General features: G+C 51.7%; 1 protein-coding gene across 1 annotated transcript; it reads right to left on the bottom strand.

Annotated features, from left to right (window-relative positions):
• Positions 1–6,389: 6,389 nt before the first annotated feature.
• On the bottom strand, positions 6,390–20,700 carry LOC112617010 (inhibitor of growth protein 5; the record flags this gene model as incomplete). Its single annotated transcript, XM_025373740.1, has 5 exons — positions 6,390–7,813; positions 9,530–9,591; positions 9,727–9,862; positions 20,012–20,105; positions 20,589–20,700. Coding segments are annotated over 5 exons (447 nt in total), but the record flags the coding sequence as incomplete, so codon positions are not given.
• Positions 20,701–22,154: the final 1,454 nt, after the last annotated feature.

The raw sequence follows: 22,154 nt of genomic DNA on the forward strand, positions 1-22,154 counted from the left end.
GAGGCGGAGGCTACGCCCATGACAGCAGATGGGTCCTGGTAGTCACACAGAAAACCGGCAAGCTGGATTTGTCCTGGTGATGAGGCTTTGGAGCAGCAGTTGAATGGAGTCATTCCCGTCCTCCTTAACCACATCCCCAAGGGCCACTCACCTTCTTCCCAGGTGAATCACCCATGCAGGACTCTTCCAAGTCAGCAATGCATTTTGCCTTTGGACTACAACCCTGGGAAGGTGACGTCCACCTGGCCCTTCCTACCTGGCTGGCCCTTCCTCTGCAGGTCAGTGTGGGAGTTTCCCTTTGTCAAGTATGACTGTTTCAATTACACATTCAGAAACTGGAAAGACAACCACAGATGAGGTCTGTGGACCCCCTTACCACCCGACCTCCACACGCCCTCCTGTGGACCCCCTTACCACCCGACCTCCACACGCCCTCCCTCTGACTAGCAGGCCAGTGGCATCTTGGACCCCTGGGATTAGGAATGATTCAGAACTCATAAAGATTACCACCCATACCACCCCCTAAAATAACTGATTTTTCTGGCCAGGCACGGTGGCTTACGCCCGTAATCCCAGCACTTTAGGAGGCTGAGGCAGGTGAATCACCTGAGGTCGAGAGTTTGAGACCAACCTGGCCAAAATGGTGAAACCCTGTCTCTACCAACAATACAAAAATTAGCCGGGCGTGGTGGTGGGCGCCTGTAATCCCAGCTACTCGGGAGACTGAGGCAAGAGAATGGCTTGAACCTGGGAGGCAGAGGTTGCAGTGAGCTGAGATCACACCATTGCGCTCCAGCCCTGGCTACAGAGTGAGACTCTGTCTCAAAACACAACAAAACAAAAAAACAACTCTGTCTCAAAAAATAATAACAACTGATTTTTCTTTTTCCCAGGGCACAGACCCCTGGCAAAGCCCACATGTACCCTCGGAGAATGCTTGGAGGAAAACATGGCATGTGCTGGTTTCAGTGTTGTGGGGCCCTTCCCCCAGCATCAGCCTCCTCTTCCAGCGAGGACTCTGGTCTGCAGATTGGTTTCACCTGGATGGTGGGTGAGGGGCCGACTGTACCTCGTGACGACCCAGCTCTTCCCAGGTTCTGTTAATGCCCTGCTCGAGGCAACGTTTTGAGACCCATCAGCTCCTATTAGGTTTGTGTCCCCCAGAACTCGTATGCGGAAGCTGTAACCCCCAATATGGCCATATTTGGAGATGGGACTTCTGAAGAAGTAATTAAGGTTAAAGTCAGTCACAAGGGTGGAGTCCTGATCCAACAGGACATGCGTCCGTAAAATAAGAGACACCAGAGAGCTCCCTCTCCCAGTCAGTCATGTCGGCACACGTGAGAAGGCAATTTTGGCAACCCAAGGGAAGAGTCCTGGACAGGCACCAGACAACACCAGCACCTTAATCTTGGACTACCAATCTCCAGAAATAAGAGACATTTTTGTTAAGCCCCCCAGTCTGTGACATTGTGATAACCTGATACGGTTTGGATTTGTGTCCCCGCCCAAATCTTAGGTTGAATTGTAATCCCCAATATTGGGGGAGGAGCCTGGTGGGAGGTGACTGGCTCATGGGGGCAGATTTCCCCCTTGCTGTTCTTGTGAAAATGAGTGAGCTCTCAGGAGACCTGCTTGTTTAAAAGCGTGGCACCTTTCCCCTCTGCTCCCTTTCTCTCCTGGTCCGCCATGGTAAAATGTGCTTGCTTCCCCTCCGCCTTCTGCCATGATGTACGTTTCCTGAGGCCTCCCCGCCATGCTTCCTGTACAGCCTGCAGAGCTGTGAGTCAATTAAACCTCATTTCTTTATAAATTACACAGTCTCAGGTCGTTCTTTCTGGCAATGCAAGAATGGACTAATATAGAGCCCAAGCTGACTCCAGCAGCTTCCAAAGGGCAAGTACAACACAGCAAGTCTTGCCCTTCTAGAGCAAGCACAGTACTCTCTTAGAGCAACTGCAGCATTCTCACATGTCTTCCTTGGAAGTGAACTTGAGCAACCACCCAAGGTAAGGCACAGGGTCCTCCGCAGACCACTCTCCAATCACTGCATACCCCTTCAAAATTCAAATTCACACACTTGTCTCTGGGCACAACACTGACATTTTTTTTTTTTTGAGACGGAGTCTCGCTCTGTCACCCAGGCTGGAGTGCAGTGGCCAGATCTCAGCTTACTGCAAGCTCCACCTCCCGGGTTTACGCCATTCTCCTGCCTCAGCCTCCCAGGTAGCTGGGACCACAGATGCCCGCCACCTCGCCCGGCTAGTTTTCTTTTTTGTATTTTTTAGTAGAGACGGGGTTTCACCATGTTAGCCAGGATGGTCTCGATCACCTGACCTCGTGATCCGCCCGTCTCGGCCTCCCAAAGTGCTGGGATTACAGGCTTGAGCCACCGCGCCCAGCCAACACTGACATTTTACACCCGTTTCCCAGAATGATGCTGAATCATGGGGGTGGTTCCCCCATACCTTTCTCGTGGTAGTGAATAAGTCCCACGAGATCTGATGGTTTTATAAGGGGAAACCCCTTTCACTCGGCTCTCATTCTCTCTTGTCTGCCGCCATGTAAGATGTGCCTTTTGCCTCCTGCCACCATTGTGAGGCCTCCCCAGCCATGTGGAACTGAGGGTCCATTAGACCTCTTTTTCTGTCAGGCGCAGAGGCTCACGCCTGTAATCCCAACACTTTGGAAGGCTGAGGCAGGTGGATCACCTGAGGTCAGGAGTTCAAGATCAGCCTGGCCAACATGGCGAAACCCCATCTCTACTAAAAATACAAAAATTAGTAGGGTGTGGTGGCATGCACCTGTACTCCTAGCTCCTCAGGAGGCTGAGGCAGGGGAATCGCTTGAACCCAGGAGGCAGAGGTTACAGTGAGCCGAGATCATGCAGTACCATTGCACTTCAGCCTGGGTGACAGAGCAAGAAGACTGTGTCTCAAAAAAAGAAAAAGAAAAGAAAATTTTTTTTTAAAGAACCCTCTTTTTCTTTATAAATTACCCAGTCTTGGGTATGTCTTTATCAGCAGCGTGAAAACGGGCTAATACAGATGCACTTTCAACCGTTTGTTCCAAAAAATACTTTATTTATTAAACAATATATCCATAATCTATAACATGATCCAAAAATACTGATATACATCTTTACATTATCTAATAAAAAGATTTACAATATTTCCTTTACAAAGGGAACATAGATAATTCCTTGAAAATAAAAATGTAACATTCATGTTAAAGCTGCGTCATCTTTTTGGATGAAATGTGGTTAAAGGTGAACACCACAAAATACAGAGGAAGAAAGAAACTCCAGTACAGTCTCTCCTGAATGGGAACATTTTCTCACATTTCCCCTGGCTTAAAATTCTTCTCAGCACAGGTATTGAAGGCCGATCACTGGTCACTGAAAATTTAGGAAAACCTAAGTCTTCAATGCCCATAATAAACATCTCTCACAGTTTTATTCTAAACCATGAAGACCTAACCTAGGACAGGGCAGACCCTCGGCTCTGTGGTCATGTGGGAAGCTGCTCTGGGCCAGCGTCACTGCTCAAAGCAGCCCCAGCCAGGGCTCCCAATGACAGGACAGGAGACCAAGTACAGTGGGGCTGCTGGACAGAAGACAAGCTGGCCAGTGTCCCCATCTGTCCCGGCAAACCCTCCCACCGCCACTGGTCTGCACAGCTGCTGCTCGCTGCTCCAGGCAGACTGGAAAACACCCACGCCACAAAGCCCTGGCCAACAGTGAGACAGGCGGTCAGCTGCTGCTCAGGCGGCCACAGAGGCCTCCGCTCGGTGTCCCTGGCCAACAGTGGTCTCATGTCCACCCGCCCAGGGGTCCCACCCAGCATGAGACGGGCGGTCAGCTGCTGCTCAGGAGGCCATGTAGGCCTCCGCTCGGTGTCCCTGGCCAACAGTGGTCTCGTGTCCACCCGCCCAGGGGTCCCGCCCAACATGAGACAGGTGGTCAGCTGCTGCTCAGGAGGCCATGCAGGCCTCCGCTCGGCATCCATGTCCCCAGCAGCAGCACCTGGGGCACATTCACAGATGCAGAGGGCTCAGTTTCACCAGCTCCTGTTTTCAAAGCAGCCTGCCTTCCCCTACAGGATTTCCTCAGATCACTGTCTGATACCGCAGCACTGAAAACAAGGAAAATGGGCAGAACGCTCCTTCCCATAGAGGTCAATCACACAGCCACAGAGGACCCACACCTTCGGCTCAGATGAAGCTGCCAGAGTGACCCACTGGGTCCAGCCCAGACACCCTCAATCCAGGAGATGGGTCTGGAGCTGGGCAGCTGTGGAGGGGGGTCTGGTCCAAGACTAAATCCCTGAATCACCCCCCTGGAGAAGGCGGCCAGGCCTTCTGGAGCAAGGTGTGCATGCTGCAAATGGTGTGGCTCCTGTGTCCCTGCAGGGCTGGGGCCAGGCCAGGCACCATGACCTTCTTTTCTGGCCAAACAGCCACTCCTGAGTGTGTCTCTCCCACGGGCAGCACAGCATCAGCCACAGAGTACTCAGGATTCAGTTGGGTCCAAACTACAGCCCAAGGAATTGTCTCACTCTGCTCATGTTTTCTGTGTTTCTTCCAAAACTCTCTGCATATTATTTTGGTGATATTATCGTAAGTGGCAAAAGTAAACATTAAAAGCACATAAGCACAGAAACTTGAAAAGAAAAGGTCAAAATTCAATACCTGGGAAGGTGCACAGTGGCAGGCAGGACCACATCATCACGTGTTAGACAGAAGCTTCCCACGTGGAAGCCAGTCATCTTTCCCCAGAAAGCAGCGAGACCTCAGGAAGCCAGGCAGCCAAAAGCATCAACAACCCCAGCTCCTTCCAGGGGTAGCCATGGGTGTGAACAGCTCAAAGGTGGAGTGAAATATCGAACTCATTTCTGAAAAATTGCCAGGCACTGTTGCAGCACAAACTCCCTGCACTTACCTATCCCTCTTCACAAAAATGGTACAAGAGGGCCGGGCACGGTGGCTCACGCCTGTAATCCCAGCACTTTGGGAGGCTGAGCCGGGTGGATCACAAGATCAGGAGATTGAGACCATCCTGGCTAACACGGTGAAACCCCGTCTCTACTAAAAAATACAAAAAAATTAGCCGGGCATGGTGGCGGGCACCTGTAGTCCCAGCTACTCGGGAGGCTGAGGCAGGAGAATGGCGTGAACGCGGGAGGGGGAGCTTGCAGTGAGCCGGGATCGCACCACTGCACTCCAGCCTGGGTGACAGAGGGAGACTCCGTCTCATAATAAGGTAAAAGAGAGAAGAAAATTTTCCACAATGTATTCTCCACGATCATTAAGCATCTGTGTTGGCCAGGTGTGGTGCCTCATGCTGGTCATCCCAGCACTTTGGGAGGCCAAGGCGGGTGGATCACTTCAGGTCAGGAGTTCGAGTCCTGCCTGGCCACACATGGTGAAATCCCGTTTCTACTAAAAATACAAAAATTAGCCAGGCGTGGTGGTGGGCACCTGTAGTCCCAGCTACCCAGAAGGCCAAGGCGAGAGAATCACTTGAACCCAGGAGGCAGAGGTTGCAGTGAGCCAAGATGGTGCCATTGCATTCCAGCCTGGGTGACAAGAGCAAAACTCCATCTCAAAAAAAAACAAAAAACAAAAAACAAAACACACACACACACAAAGCCTGTTAACAAAAAATTAAGTCATTACATGAAAACCCATCTCCCAGCTGAGCGCAGCAGCTCACACCTGTAATCCCAGCACTTTCGGAGGCCGACGCAGGTGGATCATTTGACCCTAGAAGTTTGAGACCAGCCGGGCCAACATGGTGAAACCCCGTCTCCAACCAAAATATAAAACTTAGCTGGGCCTGATGGTGTGTGCCTGTAATCCCGGCTACTCAGGAGGCTGAGGTGGGAGGGTCACTTGAGCCCAGAAGGTGGAGCTTGCAGTGAGCCGAGATCGCACCACTGCACTCCAGCCTGGGCGACAGAGCGAGACTCTGTCTCAAAAAGGAAAAAACCCAACAAAACCCACCCATTTTCACAGCCGTGGCTGAGGGTGTGAAACAGTGTAGCCTGCCCTCTCCGACGCTTTCCCTTCTGAGCCACAGGAAGGCATCGCTTGGAGGGAGCCCCTTCAGGTCCAGACACTGGCAGGGACGAGCAGCAGCAGTGGCCCACTGCCTGCCTGCACCTGCCGGGCACCTGCACCCAGAGGATCCACTCCCACCCACTGCCCCACACCCTCGGCCGGCTCCCGGAAAGGACAGGTGGCCCAGAGACACCCATGTGGTTCAAGAACCGCAGAGCAAGAATGTGGACACCATCCCAACCAGGACTGTTCAGGATGTTCTTGTTCTCTTGTTCTCACTCACTGACTACCGGCTTCTCGTGGGGAGGGCCCCGTCTGAGACACAGAGCTTCACACGTTCCTTTCTGCTTTATTTCCTCTCCCTAGTGAAACATTAAAAACAGGAGGAAAAGATATAGATGTAGCCATCAGGAGGAAGTGAGGCTGTCATTCCAAATGGCCCCCTACCATGAAGAAAACCAGGCTTAAGTTGGGAACCTCACATCTCAGTTTTCCCTCAGGTTTCTTTCTGTGGTGTGAGGACAGAAACAGGCTCCCCTGCATTCCTCAGGAATCCTCTCCTTCCTCTAAAGGCACAGGAGAGGATTTCCCAGAGCCTGCGATGCTGTCGGGAACCGCAGGTGAGGCACCGTCACCAATGCATCAGAGCAGAGCAAATCTGCACAGCCTTCCCCAACTACCACCGAAAAGACGGCTCCAGCTCAGCTTGGTGAATGCTGATTAAACAAAAAGCACACTCGAGTTTCCTAGCTTCATTCCAGAACTGCTATTGTGGCACAATAAATTCACAACAAATTCACATCAGAGTCCCCTTGGACGGGAGCTGCGGGCCTGGGAATGCACAAGCAGAGGCATTCGTGGTTCATCAGCTCCTGGCAGACGGGACTCACTTCACAGACACACGTAGACCCATGATCTTCATGCTATTAGGATAATTTCATCTTCACAGTAAAAACATCACCAATTCCCAGAGAAACGGAACATCAGCCCAGCTCTGTTCCAGGGTCTGGTGGCTGCTGGTCACAGGACCCACAGCTACTCCAAGCTAATGAAGAGCCGTTTACTCCAGAAGTGACTCCCCCAAGGGAGGACTGAAGTCCAAGCTAAAAAGGCAGCGCACAGTGAAGCGGAGGCCACTTCCTCCGAGGAAGGGCCCCCAGCCCTCCCGGGCCGTCAGAGGCGCCCAAGCAGGAGTGCACGGCGGCCGGATGCGGCGCGGCGCTGAGTGGGAGGAGGCACGGGCCCCACCCGCGCCGCTCAGTGGCAGGCGTGCTCCAGCGGCGTTGGGGCGCAGGGAGCCTGGGCTGTACCAAACAGTCCTGGAAAACCACAGGAAAGCTACGCGAGGGTGGCGCCGCGCGCTGCAAAGCGGCGGCCGTGGACCAGGTTACCACGTCCCCGCAGCTCGCACGTCTGGCCTGGCAGCCCGGGCTCACGCGCACCCGCCACATCCGCGGGGGCTCCCTGCTGATGCGCGGGGGGGTCCTGTAAAAGCCACGCTAACGTCAAGGCGGCGAGTCCCTGCAAGGTCGCCCTTCTGTGCGAACAGGGTTTGATGGGTTCTTGTTCTAGGAAACATCCAGAATTTCAACTGGCCACGGAGTTACTAAGTATCAACCGAACAAGGTAGTTGTAAAATGAAGGGAAATATTGCAACACGAATGAAGGAAGAGATTAACTTGCTCCTCGGATCCGGGCACACAGCTCCTCCTACTTCTTCTTCCTCTTTTCCTGGACACACCGTGGACAGAACCTGTGACAAGAAAGGCGCAGTGAGGCCCTGGTTGCCATTTCCACCAGGGCGCAGCGTGCCCAGGCCCCGCCTCCCCATGTCTGCCAGGCCTGCTGGAGGCCAGGGGGCCGGCACCAGGAGAGGCACACAGAGTGGGGCTGCGGCCTTCCTGCAGGGAAAACGCGCCTATGTGCGCGGCTCTATGCAGGAGGTTGGTTCTGAAGTTGACAGATACACGTCAATGAGCAAAAGCGATTTGACACCCAGGCGTTCCTCCTTAACAGGTGGGTCCTCCTTCCCCGGCCGATGGCAGGGTCGCTGGTGCCCTCTGTCTGGAGTCTGGGGGCTGCAGGTACCAAGCACGCATGAGTATGGCAGCCCCTCAGGCCCACAGAAACCCAGCCAGGCACCCTGCACGGGCCCTGGAAGCTGCCATCTCACAAGTGCTCCCTGGTGACTCTGAGCAAGTTCCGGAGCCGCACGCACCGGGAACTCCTGAACAGAGGCAGCTGCTGGCCACAGAGGACATTCCATAGGTTCCCCACGCAGGAGGCAGCTGACTTGCATGTGAAGGCAACTGTCAACCCCCGCCTGGCCCAGGCCGAGCCTGCCCAGGGCCCTCCGCCCTAATAGCCACCATGCCCCTTCTCCAAACCCTGATGCACCGTCCCTTGGCTGCACAGCATGGGGCACTGCAGTGCCATGTGTCCCCGTGACAGGGCAGCCTGTGTTGATGCCACATGACACCATGAGCTCGGCCAGCCTCCGAGACACAGCATCCTTTCCCTCTGTGTCCTCACACCGAACACCAAGGATAACTGGCTCTCACCAACTTGGGCGAGTCTGCCGGAGTCTCAAACACGCTGCCACGATGACCTCTGAGTGCCACACAGAAGAGCACATTCCGATTTCATTTTCAGAACGTATATCCATTTTTAGATTTTCAGCACAGGCAAACAAAGCCAGGTTTTTATCTTTTTATTTATTTATTTGAGACAGGGTCTTGCTCTCTCGCCCAGGCTGGAGTGCAGTGGCGCAATCTCAGCTCACTGAAGCCTTGGACTTCCAGACTCAAGCCACCTTCCCGCCTGCGCCTCCCAGGTAGTTGGGACACAGGCACGCACCACCACGCCCAGCTAATTTTTGTATTTTTTGTAGAGATGGGGTCTCTCGATGTTGCCCAGACTGTAAGTTTTTATTTAAATGAAATCTGAGGAACAACAATGCAGAAAGTTGCCATTGCCAAGGGGATGCAAGGGTCAGGAAGATAAACTGCTCCTGGCACCTGCACTCTTCTCCACCAGACAGAGCCACAGGCCCCAGATCCACGCCCCGGCTTCAGGACTCACCTCTCGTGCTATCCTTCCCAGATTTCCCTAGGGGACAAGAACCTCTCATTCTGATTTAAGACGATCCCTACCTCCCGCAGAGTCCGGAAGGTTGTCCTTCAGGAGGGGCCGTGAACGTGAATATTACGTAACTTGGTAACCGCTGTCCCGGGGTGAAGACATCCCTCTGCCGGCTCGGACAGGCACAGCAGCGAAGGAGGGAAAAAGCCACATCCAGAGCAGCCAGCCAGCCAGCCACACTCCTTGAGGCCACTGTGGGGCATGCCTACGTGGCTACCGCGCCCCGCTAAGCCTGGCAAGATCCCGCCATCGAGCGCCTTCTCCTGGGGAGGCCAGCAGCCCGACACCCAGCAGGCTGGGAGAAAACGGAGCGAGCATCCCCACTCACCATTTTCCTTTGGGTTTCGTGGTAAGGTCCACGCAGGCAAAGTGAAACCACTCAATTGGACACTGCAAAGTAAAGGAAGAAACCGCAGTCAACACACCTCATGTTCTGTACTCAAAATACAGGAAATGCCAACACCCGCCAGCCCTGCCCCACACAAGACCGTGCTCCATGGCGCGAATCCCGCAGGCAACACTCACGTCTGGATTGTCACAGCCGATCATCTCCCCGTAGGAGACCTGGTGGCACAGGCAGTACGTGGGTTCGTTTGGGTCCACCGGCATGTCCAGCACGTCGGAGGGGTGCACAGACAGGATGGTGTCAGTGAACTCAGACCTGCAGGGGACAAGGCACAGGAACCGCTGAAGGCCATGGCGGGAAGTGAGGCGGCGCAGACACCACGGGCCCTTCTGCCTCTGACTTAAGGCCCCCTCACCCCAAAACTCTGACGACGATCATTCCAAGGGGGTAATCTGTACCGTGCTCTGAGCGACACATAATGAATAAGCTTTTTTAATGCTTTTTTTTAAATGCTTTTTTTAAAGCATTTTTCCTATTGTCCTTCAGAAACGAATGTGACTCCAGGGCCGGCCACTGCAGTCATTCACTAACTGAATACACACCTTGTGGACGTTTTCTTCTGGAGCACACATTTTCAAAACCTCAATAACCCCTCTGAACATGCAATGTTCTCAGAAGGCGCAGCAAGAAAATCATTAAGGATACGAAAAGATTGTCAGCTGATGCTAGAAAGAAAGCTGTTACCCACAAAAATCCAGAAACAGTAGCAGCTGGCAGCACAGGGGTGGAGACATCACACCCATCTTTGGACCCAGGCGGGGACACAGGGGAACGGATGGCACCCAAGAGGTCGTGAAGCGCAGCACTCACCCACAGCACCAGGGCTCTGGTCCCACTCTGGGGACGAGTCCACTCTTGTCTCGGTCCCTCCTCCCAGATGGGACTCCCCCAGGGATCTCTGGACTCACCCTTCTCGGCCATCCCTCCAAAGACCCCAGCCCCTTTAGAGACAAGCACATGTCACCTCCACCAGCAGATGGCTGACACTTGAGAGAAGCCTGCCAGCCTCCCACCCCAGACTGACAGGTGTCAGAACGGCCTGCACCGTCAACAGATCTCCCGTAACCATGACCTCCTCCCACGAGAACAGCTGTGCATCCTGCACCCGGGCCCTCCACGCACCTACTCAGGCACCTCTGGCCCAATCTCACTAAACCAGCAGCTCCCCACACACTCCCTGGACCGCCCACCACCCATCCAGCTGTCCACCTGGCACAGGGCCCCTTCTGACCACACGCCATCCTTGTCACTCCCCACGTGGGTTTCTACACAGCAGCCTGGCGGGTATTCCACCCTGCCCATGCCTCCCTCCAAGCCTGCCACCTGCAGCACCATGGCCGCCCCACCAGGACCACAGACCTCAGGTGGAGACTTTCCCGTTTGAAAGGGATGCACTTAGGGGGAAATTTATGCTTTTATATTTCAGTATTTTTCAAATAAACGTACAAGCTGCAGGTAGTATAGACAGTGTATTCCCGTTAGTACAGACAGAAAAAGTATCTTCCCTATCCCACCCTCCAACCCAAGAATGTCTAGTTGCTACATAAACACGGCAGGTTAGCAGGAGGAACATGGCGGTGAGAAAAACAGTTGCAATTAGGGAGAGCCAAGGAGGAGAAGTCTGGTTCCTAGAGGGAATCAACACTCAGCTTTTCCTCAGACACCTGTCTAAAGCTCTTCTACGCCTTTGCAATTGCCTGTACACACACACACACACACACACACACACACACACACACTCTCTTGGGCTCAGCATGCACCCAGCCTCCCCGCTGCCCTCTGGCACAGGGGTGCCCATCTAAGTCTGTCCTTTGCGGGTAATCTGCTCTCCTGCTCTTTCTGTCTGGGACTAGACAAGAGTTTCTCTTTAGAGCTGAAATCCATCAGTGTCACAAGTCCAGGTCCAGGTGCCGCCGATACTGCTTTCAAGCAACAGTCTCAAGTAGTCTTCGGGCCTCTCCTCTGACAGTGGCACACAAGGGTCTACGTCTCAGCCACCTGCCGATTCCGGGCTGACACCTGTGGCTTCACCTCCAAGGGGCTCCCGCAGTCTCCTCGCGTCACCTCTCACCCGTGGAGAGCAGGGCAGCACCCTCTGCTGCCAACAGTCCCCGAAATGCTCTCTGTGACGCCCTCCTCTTCTGCGCCGAGTCCAATTCTGTCCACAAAGCCGGAACCGACATCTTGACCTGTGTCTCGGCATCACCGGGTTTGAGGGTGCTGGCCAGATTTGACGGTAGTGGGAGAAGGCTGGGGGCATGAGGGGACCACCCAGCAAGGGCACCCCAGAAGCTGAGGCTGGCGTGGAGGCCTCACTGGCCTCTCCAGTCTCACCTGAGGGAGCGCCATGGCGCGTGGCCAGGGAGCGCTACCACCAGCCCTGAGGGAGGCAACCAGGAGGCCATGGGGAGCCCTGTCCCTTGCACAGGCTGGGTTGACCCCAGCTGTCAGCGGCTGCTCTCTGACTCCCTTCAGCTCCAATGCCACAAGAGGCACCCTCTGTGCCAATTCCCCAGGGCATGGCAGGCAACCCTCGCCAGATGGTGCCAGTGAGCCCCTCCACGCCCGGCCCCAATGGCTTCCCAGCACTCCACGTAGCTCCTAGCAGGGGACTGGCTGCCTGTCCAAGCTCCGGGATTCCAGGTGCTACAGGTGACACTGCCCTTCGTCCACACGCCAGAGCAAGGCCACAGGGCAGCAACAGCGCAGGGGGCAGCCTCAGGTCATGGGATCTCAGACGAGACCCGGAGCATCTGTGTGGTCTAGGAACACTGCATTCCAGGAAGGGCCCTGGGCACGTGGGGAACAGGCCTGAAGAGGGCAGGCCACAGGGACAGAATGGCGCATGCTCCCAGGTCCCCAGCAGGGAACAGGACCTGCCTTGAAGCAGAGCAGCCTGGCACCACAGCGTGACCAAGAGGGGCGTGAAAACCCACTGTGCTGATGGGTCAGGAACGCGCGCCACAGAGCTCCACAGAGCTCCAGAGCCCAGGGGCAGGCGGGCGCCTGCGCACACCCAGGATGATGCCCTTGGAGGCACGTGAGTGCACACTCCCGCCCCAGCGGGCCCAGGCTTTGGGTTCAACCGATTGGTCCTCAGGACACCCTGTCTGCCCACCTGCACCATCTTCCTGTCCCTCTGGAAGGGGCCTGCTTGGCACCTTGGGCGTTAGAGCCCAGCTTCAGAGCTCGCCTTGCCAGCCTGTCTCGACGTCTTGCAACGGGACAGGAGCAGCACTGCCACTCGGGGGCATGGAGAAGAAAGAGATTCGCACACAAGCTAGATCCAGCCCGGAGCCGCAGGAGCCCCGCAACTGTCGCCATCAGTGATCACCCCCTCATCTGTCACTACTGCAACCTGCCCGGCAGGCAGCGCTGAGCTCCCAGGCTCCGACTGCTACTAAACAGTGCTGGTCAGTGCACTGTCAGGACAGGAAAAGCCATGAGGCCACGGTGGATCTTCCTGTGTTTGCAGAGGTGCTGGCTGTTCCTGAGGTCTCTGAAGCAGGGCAGAGCACTCAGGGAGGAAGCCCCAACCCCAACAGGGAGCTGGGATCTCCTTCACCACCACGAGGACCCCGGTACCTGCACTCCTCATGCCTAGCATGCCCTTGAGAAAGGGAGCTGGGGTCTCCTTCACCACCATAGGTGCCTGCACTCCTCATGCCTAGCATGCCCTTGAGAAATAGTGCTGGGTGAGGAAGAGACCAGGAGGAGTTCCGCTTTCACACAGAAAAGGCACGGTCGGGACAGGGCCTTCAGGTTCCAAGCAGGAAGGAGCAGGAAGACTCAACGCTGTTCTCACTGAGTTAGAAAACACAAAACCCAGCAAGTCACAAAAACCACATTCTCAAAGATGTGGGGGAGCTGTGGAGAACAAGCGCTGGATGACCTGCAGCCGGTGCTGGGGGGTGTTGGGGTGGGTGTCCACCTGCCTCATGCACTGAGTGAGGGCTGGGCTGGCCACCGGGCCACGCTGAGCCCACACAGCCACACATGGCGGCTGTGTCCCCACCATTTACAGAGTCCAGAGGCTGCACAGAGCCACTAAAAGCAGATGGAAAATCCCTGCAGCCTTGGAGTTCTCGAGGAAGGGGTGTGCTCGGGCACCGCCAGTCTCCTACCCCGTACTTCTACCAACTGCAGAAGCCGCTGGGGGCAGGAGGCGAGAGAGGAAATCTAAACCCACTGAAGTGCAGATGAACCTACAGGGCAGAGTCTTCCGCAGAGGGCAATCCGCAGGCTCCCTGGGGCACTCAGTCAAGAGCTCAGGGTCCTCGAGGGGCCTGGGTGGACCTGAAGCTGAGACCCTGCCCCGCCCCAGGCCCCCAAGCCTATCAGCCTGGACTAAAACAGAGCAAACACATCCTGGGGAGAACAGAAATTTCCCTCTCCACGCTTCCTTTATACCCAAGTTCGGAGAACTAATAACAAATCATAAGACATGTACACCCAGCCGGGAAATAGGACTGATTGTTTTTTTAAAAGCTGGTTACCAAGGAATGGTGGCACATGCCTGTAATCCCGGCTACACAAATGACCCTCCCACCTTAGCCTCCCAAAGTGCTGAGATTACAGGCGTGAGCCAAAGCGCCCAGCCCTACAATCTCTTAAATGAAAACTGTATTAAAGGAGATTAAAACTAACTTAGGGCCGGGCACAGTGGCTCACACCTGTAATCCCAGCACATCAGGAGGCCAAGACGGGCAGATCACCTGAGGCCAGGAGTTCAAGACCAGCCTGCATAACATGGGGAAACCCTATCTATACTAAAAATACAAAATTAGCCAGTCATGGTGGCATGCGCCCGTAATCCCAGCTACTTGGGGGGCTGAGGCAGAGAATCGCTTGAACTCGGGAGGCAGAGCTTGCAGTGAGCCAAGATTGTACCAATGCACTCCAGCCTGGGCGACCAAGCAAGACCTTTAAAAAAAAAAAAAAAGAAAGAAAGAGAGAGAGAGAGAGAAAGAGAGAAAGAGAAAGGAGGAAAGGAGGAAAGGGAAGGTGAGAGGCCAAGCTGGGCGGATCACTTGAGGCCAGGAGTTTGAAACCAGACTGGCCAACATGCTGAAACCCCGTCTATACTAAAAATACAAAAATTAGCCGGGTGTGGTGACGCTCACCTGTTATCCCAGCTACTTGGAAGGCTGAGGCGGGAGAATGGCTTGAACCCGGGAGGCGGAGGCTGCGGTGAGCCGAGATTGTGCCATTGCACTCCAGCCTGGGCGACAGAGCCAGAACCTGTCTCATAAATAAATAAATAGATAAAGTAATAGAAACAAATCAAACTGAAGTACAGAAAGAAAAAAGCTTACAGAAAGTAAGCAGAGCCTCACTGAGCTGTGAGAAAATCTAAACTAAGAAACACACAGGGAACTGGATCGCAGGAAGGGGAGAAAGCAGAGCACAAAAATATTTGCAGAACTGGCTGAACATTTTCCAAATTTGATGCAAAGTATAAACCAACAGTTCAAAGACGCACAAGTTCCACGCAAAATATACACAAAAAATCACACCAAGACACATCATAACCAAACTGTTAAGAGCCAGTGACGATGAGAAATCTTAGAAGCAAAAAAAAAAAATCACCAAAAATAATTATTATCACTAATTTATCATCAGAATCAATGAAAGAAGAAAACGAGAGAACACCTTTAATGATTAAAAAAAAAGGTTAACCGAAAATTCTATATGCAGCAAAATAAAAGCATTTTCAGAGAAATAAAAACTTAGAGAATTCATCACCATCAGCATACACATACCGTAAAAAATGTTAAAGTTCTTCAGTAGAGGAGAAATGACAACAGACAGAAATTTGCATCCACATAAAGAAATATACATAAGCAGCCGGGCGCGGTGGCTCAAGCCTGTAATCCCAGCACTTTGGGAGGCAGAGACGGGCGGATCACGAGGTCAGGAGATCGAGACCATCCTGGCTGACACGGTGAAACCCCATCTCTACTAAAAAATACAAAAAACTAGCCGGGCGAGGTGGCGGGCGCCTGTAGTCCCAGCTACTCCGGAGGCTGAGGCAGGAGAATGGCGTGAACCCGGGAGGCGGAGCTTGCAGTGAGCTGAGATCTGGCCACTGCACTCCAGCCTGGGCGGCAGAGCGAGACTCCGTCTCAAAAAAAAAAAAAAAAAAGAAATATACATAAGCAGAATATGCACGGAAAAGAAATTTTTAAAGAAAGAAAATAAATATTAAGAAATAAAAGTTGGGCCAAGCTCGGTGGCTCATGCCTGTAATCCCACCACTTTGGGAGGCTGAGGCGAGAGGATCACTGGAGGCCAGGAGTTTGACATCAGCCTGGCCAACATAGCGAAACCCCGTCTCTACTAAAAATACAAAAATTAACCAGGTGTGGTGGCGCACGCCTGTAATCCCAGCTACTCAGGAGGCTGAGGCACGAGAATCACTTGAACCTGGGAAGTGGAGGTTGTAGTGAGCCGAGATCACGCCATTGCGAATTGCACTACAGCCGGGGCAACAGTGCGAAACTCTGTCTCAAAAAAAAAAAAAAAAAGCAAAGAAGTATAGCTAATAAGACAAGAGTGGGAAAAAAAACGGAATGCTAAAAAAACACTTGATTAGTCCAAAAGAAGACAGGAAAGGAACAGAAGGAACAAATAGAAAACTAATAGCAAGATGGTGAATCTAAATTCTACCATATCATTAATTATGTTAAATATGAACAGACCAAATATTGCAATGAAGGCTGGGTGCAGTGGCTCACGCCTGTAATCCCAGCACTTTACAGGGAGGGGAGGCCAAGGTGGGCAGATCATTTGAGGTCAGGAGTTCGAGACCAGCCTGTCCGGCATGGTGAAATCCTGTCTCTACTAAAAATACAAAAATTAGCTAGCCTTCAAAGGATTTCAATTATATAATGTTCTTTGACTACAACAGAACTCAACTAAAAATTAAAATTAGAAAGGTATCTGAAAAATCCCAAATTATTTGGAAGTTGAGACACATACTTCTACATAAGTTACAAGGCAAAGAAATAGCATGAAAAAAAAATGCGGCTGGGCGTGGTGGCTCACACCTGTAATCCCAGCACTTTGGGAGGCCAAGGCGGGTGGATCACGAGGTCAGGAGATCGAGACCCTCCTGGCTAACACGGTGAAACCCCGTTTCTACTAAAAATACAAAAAATTAGCCGGGGTGGTGGTGGGCGCCAGCTACTCAGGAGGCTGAGGCAGGAGAAAGGCATGAACCCGGGAGGTGGAGCTTGCAGTGAGCCGAGATCGCACTACTGCACTGCAGTCTGGGAGACACAGAGACTCTGTTTCAAAAAAAAAAAAAAAATTCTAGGCGAGGTGTGGTGGCTCACGCCTGTAATCCCAGTATGTTGGGAGGCCAAGGCAGGCGGATCACCTGAGGTCAGGAGTTCAAGACCGGCCTAGCCAACATGGCAAAACTCTGTCTCTATTAAAAATAAAAAAAAAAAAAAAATTAGCCAGGCATGGTGGTACGTGCCCCTAATCCCAGCTACTCAGGAGGCTGAGGCAAGAGAATCGCTTGAACCCGGGAGGCAGAGGTTGCAGTAAGCCAAGATTGCACTACTGCACTCCAGCCTGGGCAACAGAGCAAGGCTCTGTCTCACCAAAAAAAAAAAAAAAAAATTATATTCCAGCACTTTGGGAGGCCAACATGGGTGGATCACTTGAGCTCAGGAGTTTGAGACCATCCTGCGCAACATGGCGAAACTCCATCTCTACCAAAAAAATAAAAAATTAGCCAGGCATGGTGGCATGCACTTGTGGTCCCAGCTACTTGGGAGGCCAAAGTGGGAGGATATATTGAGCCCAGGAGGTGAGGCTGCAGTGAGCCAAGATCATGCCACTGCACTCCAGCCTGGGTGACAGAGCGAGACCCTGTCTCAAAAAAAAAAAAAAGGATCAAGACAAAATGAGAGAAACACAAATTACCAATATCAGGACTGAAAGAGGGGCCATCAACACAGACACTACATCCGAACCATAATAATGCAAAATTATTAACAACCTGATGTCAAGAAAATCTGACAACTTACATGAAACAAATTTCTTGAAAGACACAGATTTTGTCCAAAACTGACCCGAGAAGAAATACAAAGCCTGAAAACTTCCATAGCTTTAAAGGAACTGAATGCAGCATCAAACTGTACATTTAGAATAACATTTCATTGCATGTAAATTATTCCTTAATAAAGTTAATTTAAAAAGTTAGAAAAACAGGACTAAACTATAATGTATAGTGTCTAGGAATGCACTATAAAACTATTAAAGAAACAAGGAAATAAACACTAGAAATCTGCATCATGTTTATTTGGGGACAGAAGGAGTTTATCATTTTAACAGGGCATATGGAAGGCCTTCCAACTGCAGCTAATCACTGACTAGGTGCTAGTTACAAAGACCTTCACTTTACGGAAATTAATTAAACCACGTTTGTTCTGTGCGGTTTTCTGTATCTGTGCACTACTTTACAATACAAGAATATAGGGATTTTTTTTTTTTTTTTGAGATGGAGTTTCGCTCTGTCGCCCAGGCTGGGGTACAGTGGTGCGATCTTGACTCACTGCAACCTCCACCTCCCAGGTTCAAGCAATCTCCCTGCGCCAGCCTCCCAAGTAGCTGGGATTACAGGCAGATGCCACCACCCAGCTAAGTATTTTGCATTTTTGGTAGAGACGGGGTTTCACGGTGTTGCTCAGGCTGGTCCTGAACTCCTGACCTCAGGTGATTAACCCGCCTTGGCCTCCCAAAGTGCTGCAATTATAGGCATGTGCCACTGCGCCTGGCCAAAAGGCTAAGCACTAGATTTCAAAACTGAAAATTGCAGCAGGGCACAGTGGCTCACACCTGTAATCCCAACACTTTGGGAGGACAAGGCAGGTGGATCATGAGGTCAGGAGATCAAGACCATCCTGGCTAACAAGGTGAAACCTCATCTCTACTAAAAATACAAAAAATTAGCTGGATGTGGTGGCATGCACCTGTAGTCCCAGCTACTCAGGAGGCTCAGGCAGGAGAACTGCTTGAACCTGGGAGGCAGAGGTTGCGGTGAACCAAGATTGTGCCACTGCACTCCAGCCTGAGTGACAGAGTGAGACTCCATCTTAAAAAAAAAAAAACAAAAAAACCAAAACCTGAAAATTGGGCCGGGTGCAGTGGCTCACGCCTGTAATCCCAGCACTTTGGGAGGCTGAGGCGGGTGGATCACCTGAGGTCAGGAGTTTGAAACCAGCCTGGCTAACATGGTGAAACCCCATTTCTACTAAAAATACAAAAAATTAGCTGGCCATGGTAGTGCACGCTTGTAGTCCCAGCTATCCAGGAGAGTGAGGCAGGAGAATTGTGCCATTGCACTCCAGCCTGGGCATCAAGAGTGAAACCCTGTCTCAAAAAAAACAAAAAACAAAAAAACCGAAAATGGTGCCTTTTTTGTCATGAAGAACTATTTTTTTTTTTTTTTTTTTGAGACAGAATCTCACGCTGTGGACCAGGCTGGAGTGCAGTGGTGCGATCATGGCTCACGATCCTCCCAGCTCAGTTTCCCCTAGTAGCTGGGACTACAGCTCACACCACCACACTCACCTAATTTTTTCTATTTTTTGTAGAGATGGGGGTCTCACTTTGTTGCCCAGACTGGTCTCAGATTCCTGGGCTCAAGTGATCCTCCCGCCTTGGCCTTCGAAAGTGCTGGAATTATAGGCATGAGCCACCATGCCCAAAACTGACACTCTTTGACCACTCCCCACCAGAATCATCTCCATAGAGGCTTTGTGGCATTTCAGCATTTTCTCTTTAGTCTAAATGTCACTCCTCCGAGGTAATGCTCTGATCTCTTTGGAGGGTACACAATACCTTTGGCAGGGAGGGTGTCAGTGGGAGAATGCTTTAAATAAAGTATCTCAAAGAACTTCAAGTTAAATGACATGTCTATTTAATAAATGTGGCCACATAATTTAACAATGAATATATGCAAACTGTATACTGACACATAAAATAACTGACAGATACACAGAAATCTAGCTACTTAAAGAGTGGTTTACATTGGCCTCTGTCAACAACACGCTCACCAACCTACTGTCCCTAGCAGGGCAGCACACACCGTGGCTAAGAAGACAGGCACTGGAGTCAGACTCCAGGTGCAGGCCCAGCCACACCACAGCAGCTCTAACGCCTGGGCAGGTCCCTGCGACACGGAAAATGCCCGACAACGGCACCCCCTCCATGGCCGCGGTGAGAACGGGCTGATGACAGGCGCACAGCGTAAGAACCAGAAGAACCCGAATGCCACCCAGCACGTGGAGTGCACTTCACTCAAGGGTCAGCTTCCATGAGTGTTTCTACATCCGGGATACTGGCTATGGGTATTTGTTCTTCTGGGAAAAAGAGGGGAAAGCCTCTTACCCTCCTTTATGCTTCTTTTTCTTTGGTGTATCTTCCTCTGATGTCCTCCTGCCTCGGCCCCGGGACCCTCTTTTTTCTTTCTGACCCCGGCCTTCTGAAAAACAATCAAGATGAAAATTATTTTTATAGAATTCTCTAAAGCAAGGCAAGTTTTGTGTTTTGTTTTAAGAAGGAGTCTCGCTCTGTCTCCCAGGCTGGCTGGAGTGCAATGGAACAATCATAGCTCACCGCAGCCTTGACCTCCCAGGCTCAAGCAATCCACCCACCTCAGCCTCCCAAGTAGCTGGGACCACAGGTGTGCACCACTACACCCGGCTAATTTTTAACTTTTTTGTTGAGATGAGGTCTCACTATGTTGCCCAGGTTGGTCTCAAACTCCCAGCCTCAAGCAATCCTCCTGCCTCGGCCTCCCAAAGTGCTGGGGTTACAGGCGTGAGCCACTGTGCCCAGCTTGCAAGACAAGGTTTACCCAAATATGATACTTACCCTAGTGATCATACTTTAATGATTTACTGGGACAAAACTCTTCAAAACTCCATAGTTAACAGTAATAAAGAAAAAAAATTAACAGACTTGCTTTTTAACCCTCGCCCTCCGGAGCTTTCAAAATCACTGCCCTCCATCTTGTCCTTCAGATCTGCCTCAAAGCGCGCCAGGTCTGCGTCAAGCCTTCGAATGTGTTTATCCACCTACAAAAGGATACCCAAAGCCTTATTTTAAAGTAAAACCGAAACACTTCAGAAATCACACATGTACAAAGGTATCCACTAGGAAATGCCTTCTTGCCCTTTAATTGAGTCGTCAATGAACAAACCTCTGCCAAATCAAGGCCACTATTTCAGAGTCCATGCAAGGCCTTGTGCTTTTTCTGCATATTTTGACTGCAGTGGAATGAATCCCATTTAGGGAAAAGACAGGCGTGTGGGCAATGAGAAGCAGAGTTGTGAAATGCAGTGAGCAAGGCCTGGGATATCTGACGCTGAATCCTACTTTAAAATGTGGCTACCTGGAGGCCAGGTGCAGCGGCTCACACCTGTAATCCCAGCACTTTGGGAGGTCGAGGCAGTCTGATCACCTGAGGTCAGGAGTTCGAAACCAGCCTGACCAACATGGTAAAATCCCGTCTCTAATAAAAATACAAAAATTAGGGCAGGCGCAGTGGCTCATGCCATAGCCCCAGAACTCTGTGAGGCTGAGGCGGGTGCATCATTTGAGGTCAGGAGTTCAAGACCAGCCTGGCCAACATGGCAAAACCCCATCTCTATTAAAAATACAGGCCAGGCATGGTGGCTCACACCTGTAATCCCAGCACTTTGGGAGGCTGAGGCAGGAGGATCACCTGAGGTCGGGAGTTCGAGACCAGCTTGACCAACATGGAGCAACCCCATCTCTATCAAAAATACAAAATTAGCCGGGCTTGAGGTGCGTGCCTGTAATCTTAGCTACTCAGGAGGCTGAGGCAGGAGAATCGCTTCAACAAGGGAGGCGGGGGTGGGGTGAGCCGAGATAGTGGCATTGCACTCCAGCCTGGCAACAATAGCGAAGCTCTGTCTCAAAAAAAAACAAAAACAAAAAACAAAAATTAGCCTGTTGGTAATGCCTGTAATCCCAGCTACTCAGAAGGCTGAGGCAGGAGAATCGCTTAAACCTGGGAGGTGGAAGTTGCAGTGAGCTGAGATCATACCACTGCACTCCAGCCTGGGCAACAGAGCAAGACTGTCTCAAAAATAAAATAAAATAAAATAAAAAATAAGTAAAATAAAATAAAATATGGCCACCTGGAGGTTGGGCATGGTGGCTCATGCCTGTAATCCCAGCACTTTGGGAGGCTGAGGCAGGCGGATCACTAGAAAGTCAGGAGTTCGAGACCAGTGTAGCCAACAGGGTGAAACCCCATCTCTTCTAAAAATATAAAAATTAGGTGGGCATGGTGCTGCATGCCTGTAATCCCAGCTACTCGGGAGGCTAAGGCACGAGAATCACTTGACCCTGGGAGGCGGAGGTTGCACTGAGCTAAGATTACACCACTGTGCCCCAGCCTGGACGACAAAGTGAGACTGTCTCAAAAAAAAAAACCAAATGGTTCCTCCGAGCAGATACACAAACAAAAAGGGTCCAGGAAAAAAAAAAAAAAAACAAGGAT

Source organism: Theropithecus gelada, unplaced genomic scaffold (genome assembly GCF_003255815.1).
Source record: "Theropithecus gelada isolate Dixy unplaced genomic scaffold, Tgel_1.0 HiC_scaffold_15801, whole genome shotgun sequence".
In the NCBI taxonomy this organism is placed as follows: domain Eukaryota; kingdom Metazoa; phylum Chordata; class Mammalia; order Primates; family Cercopithecidae; genus Theropithecus; species Theropithecus gelada.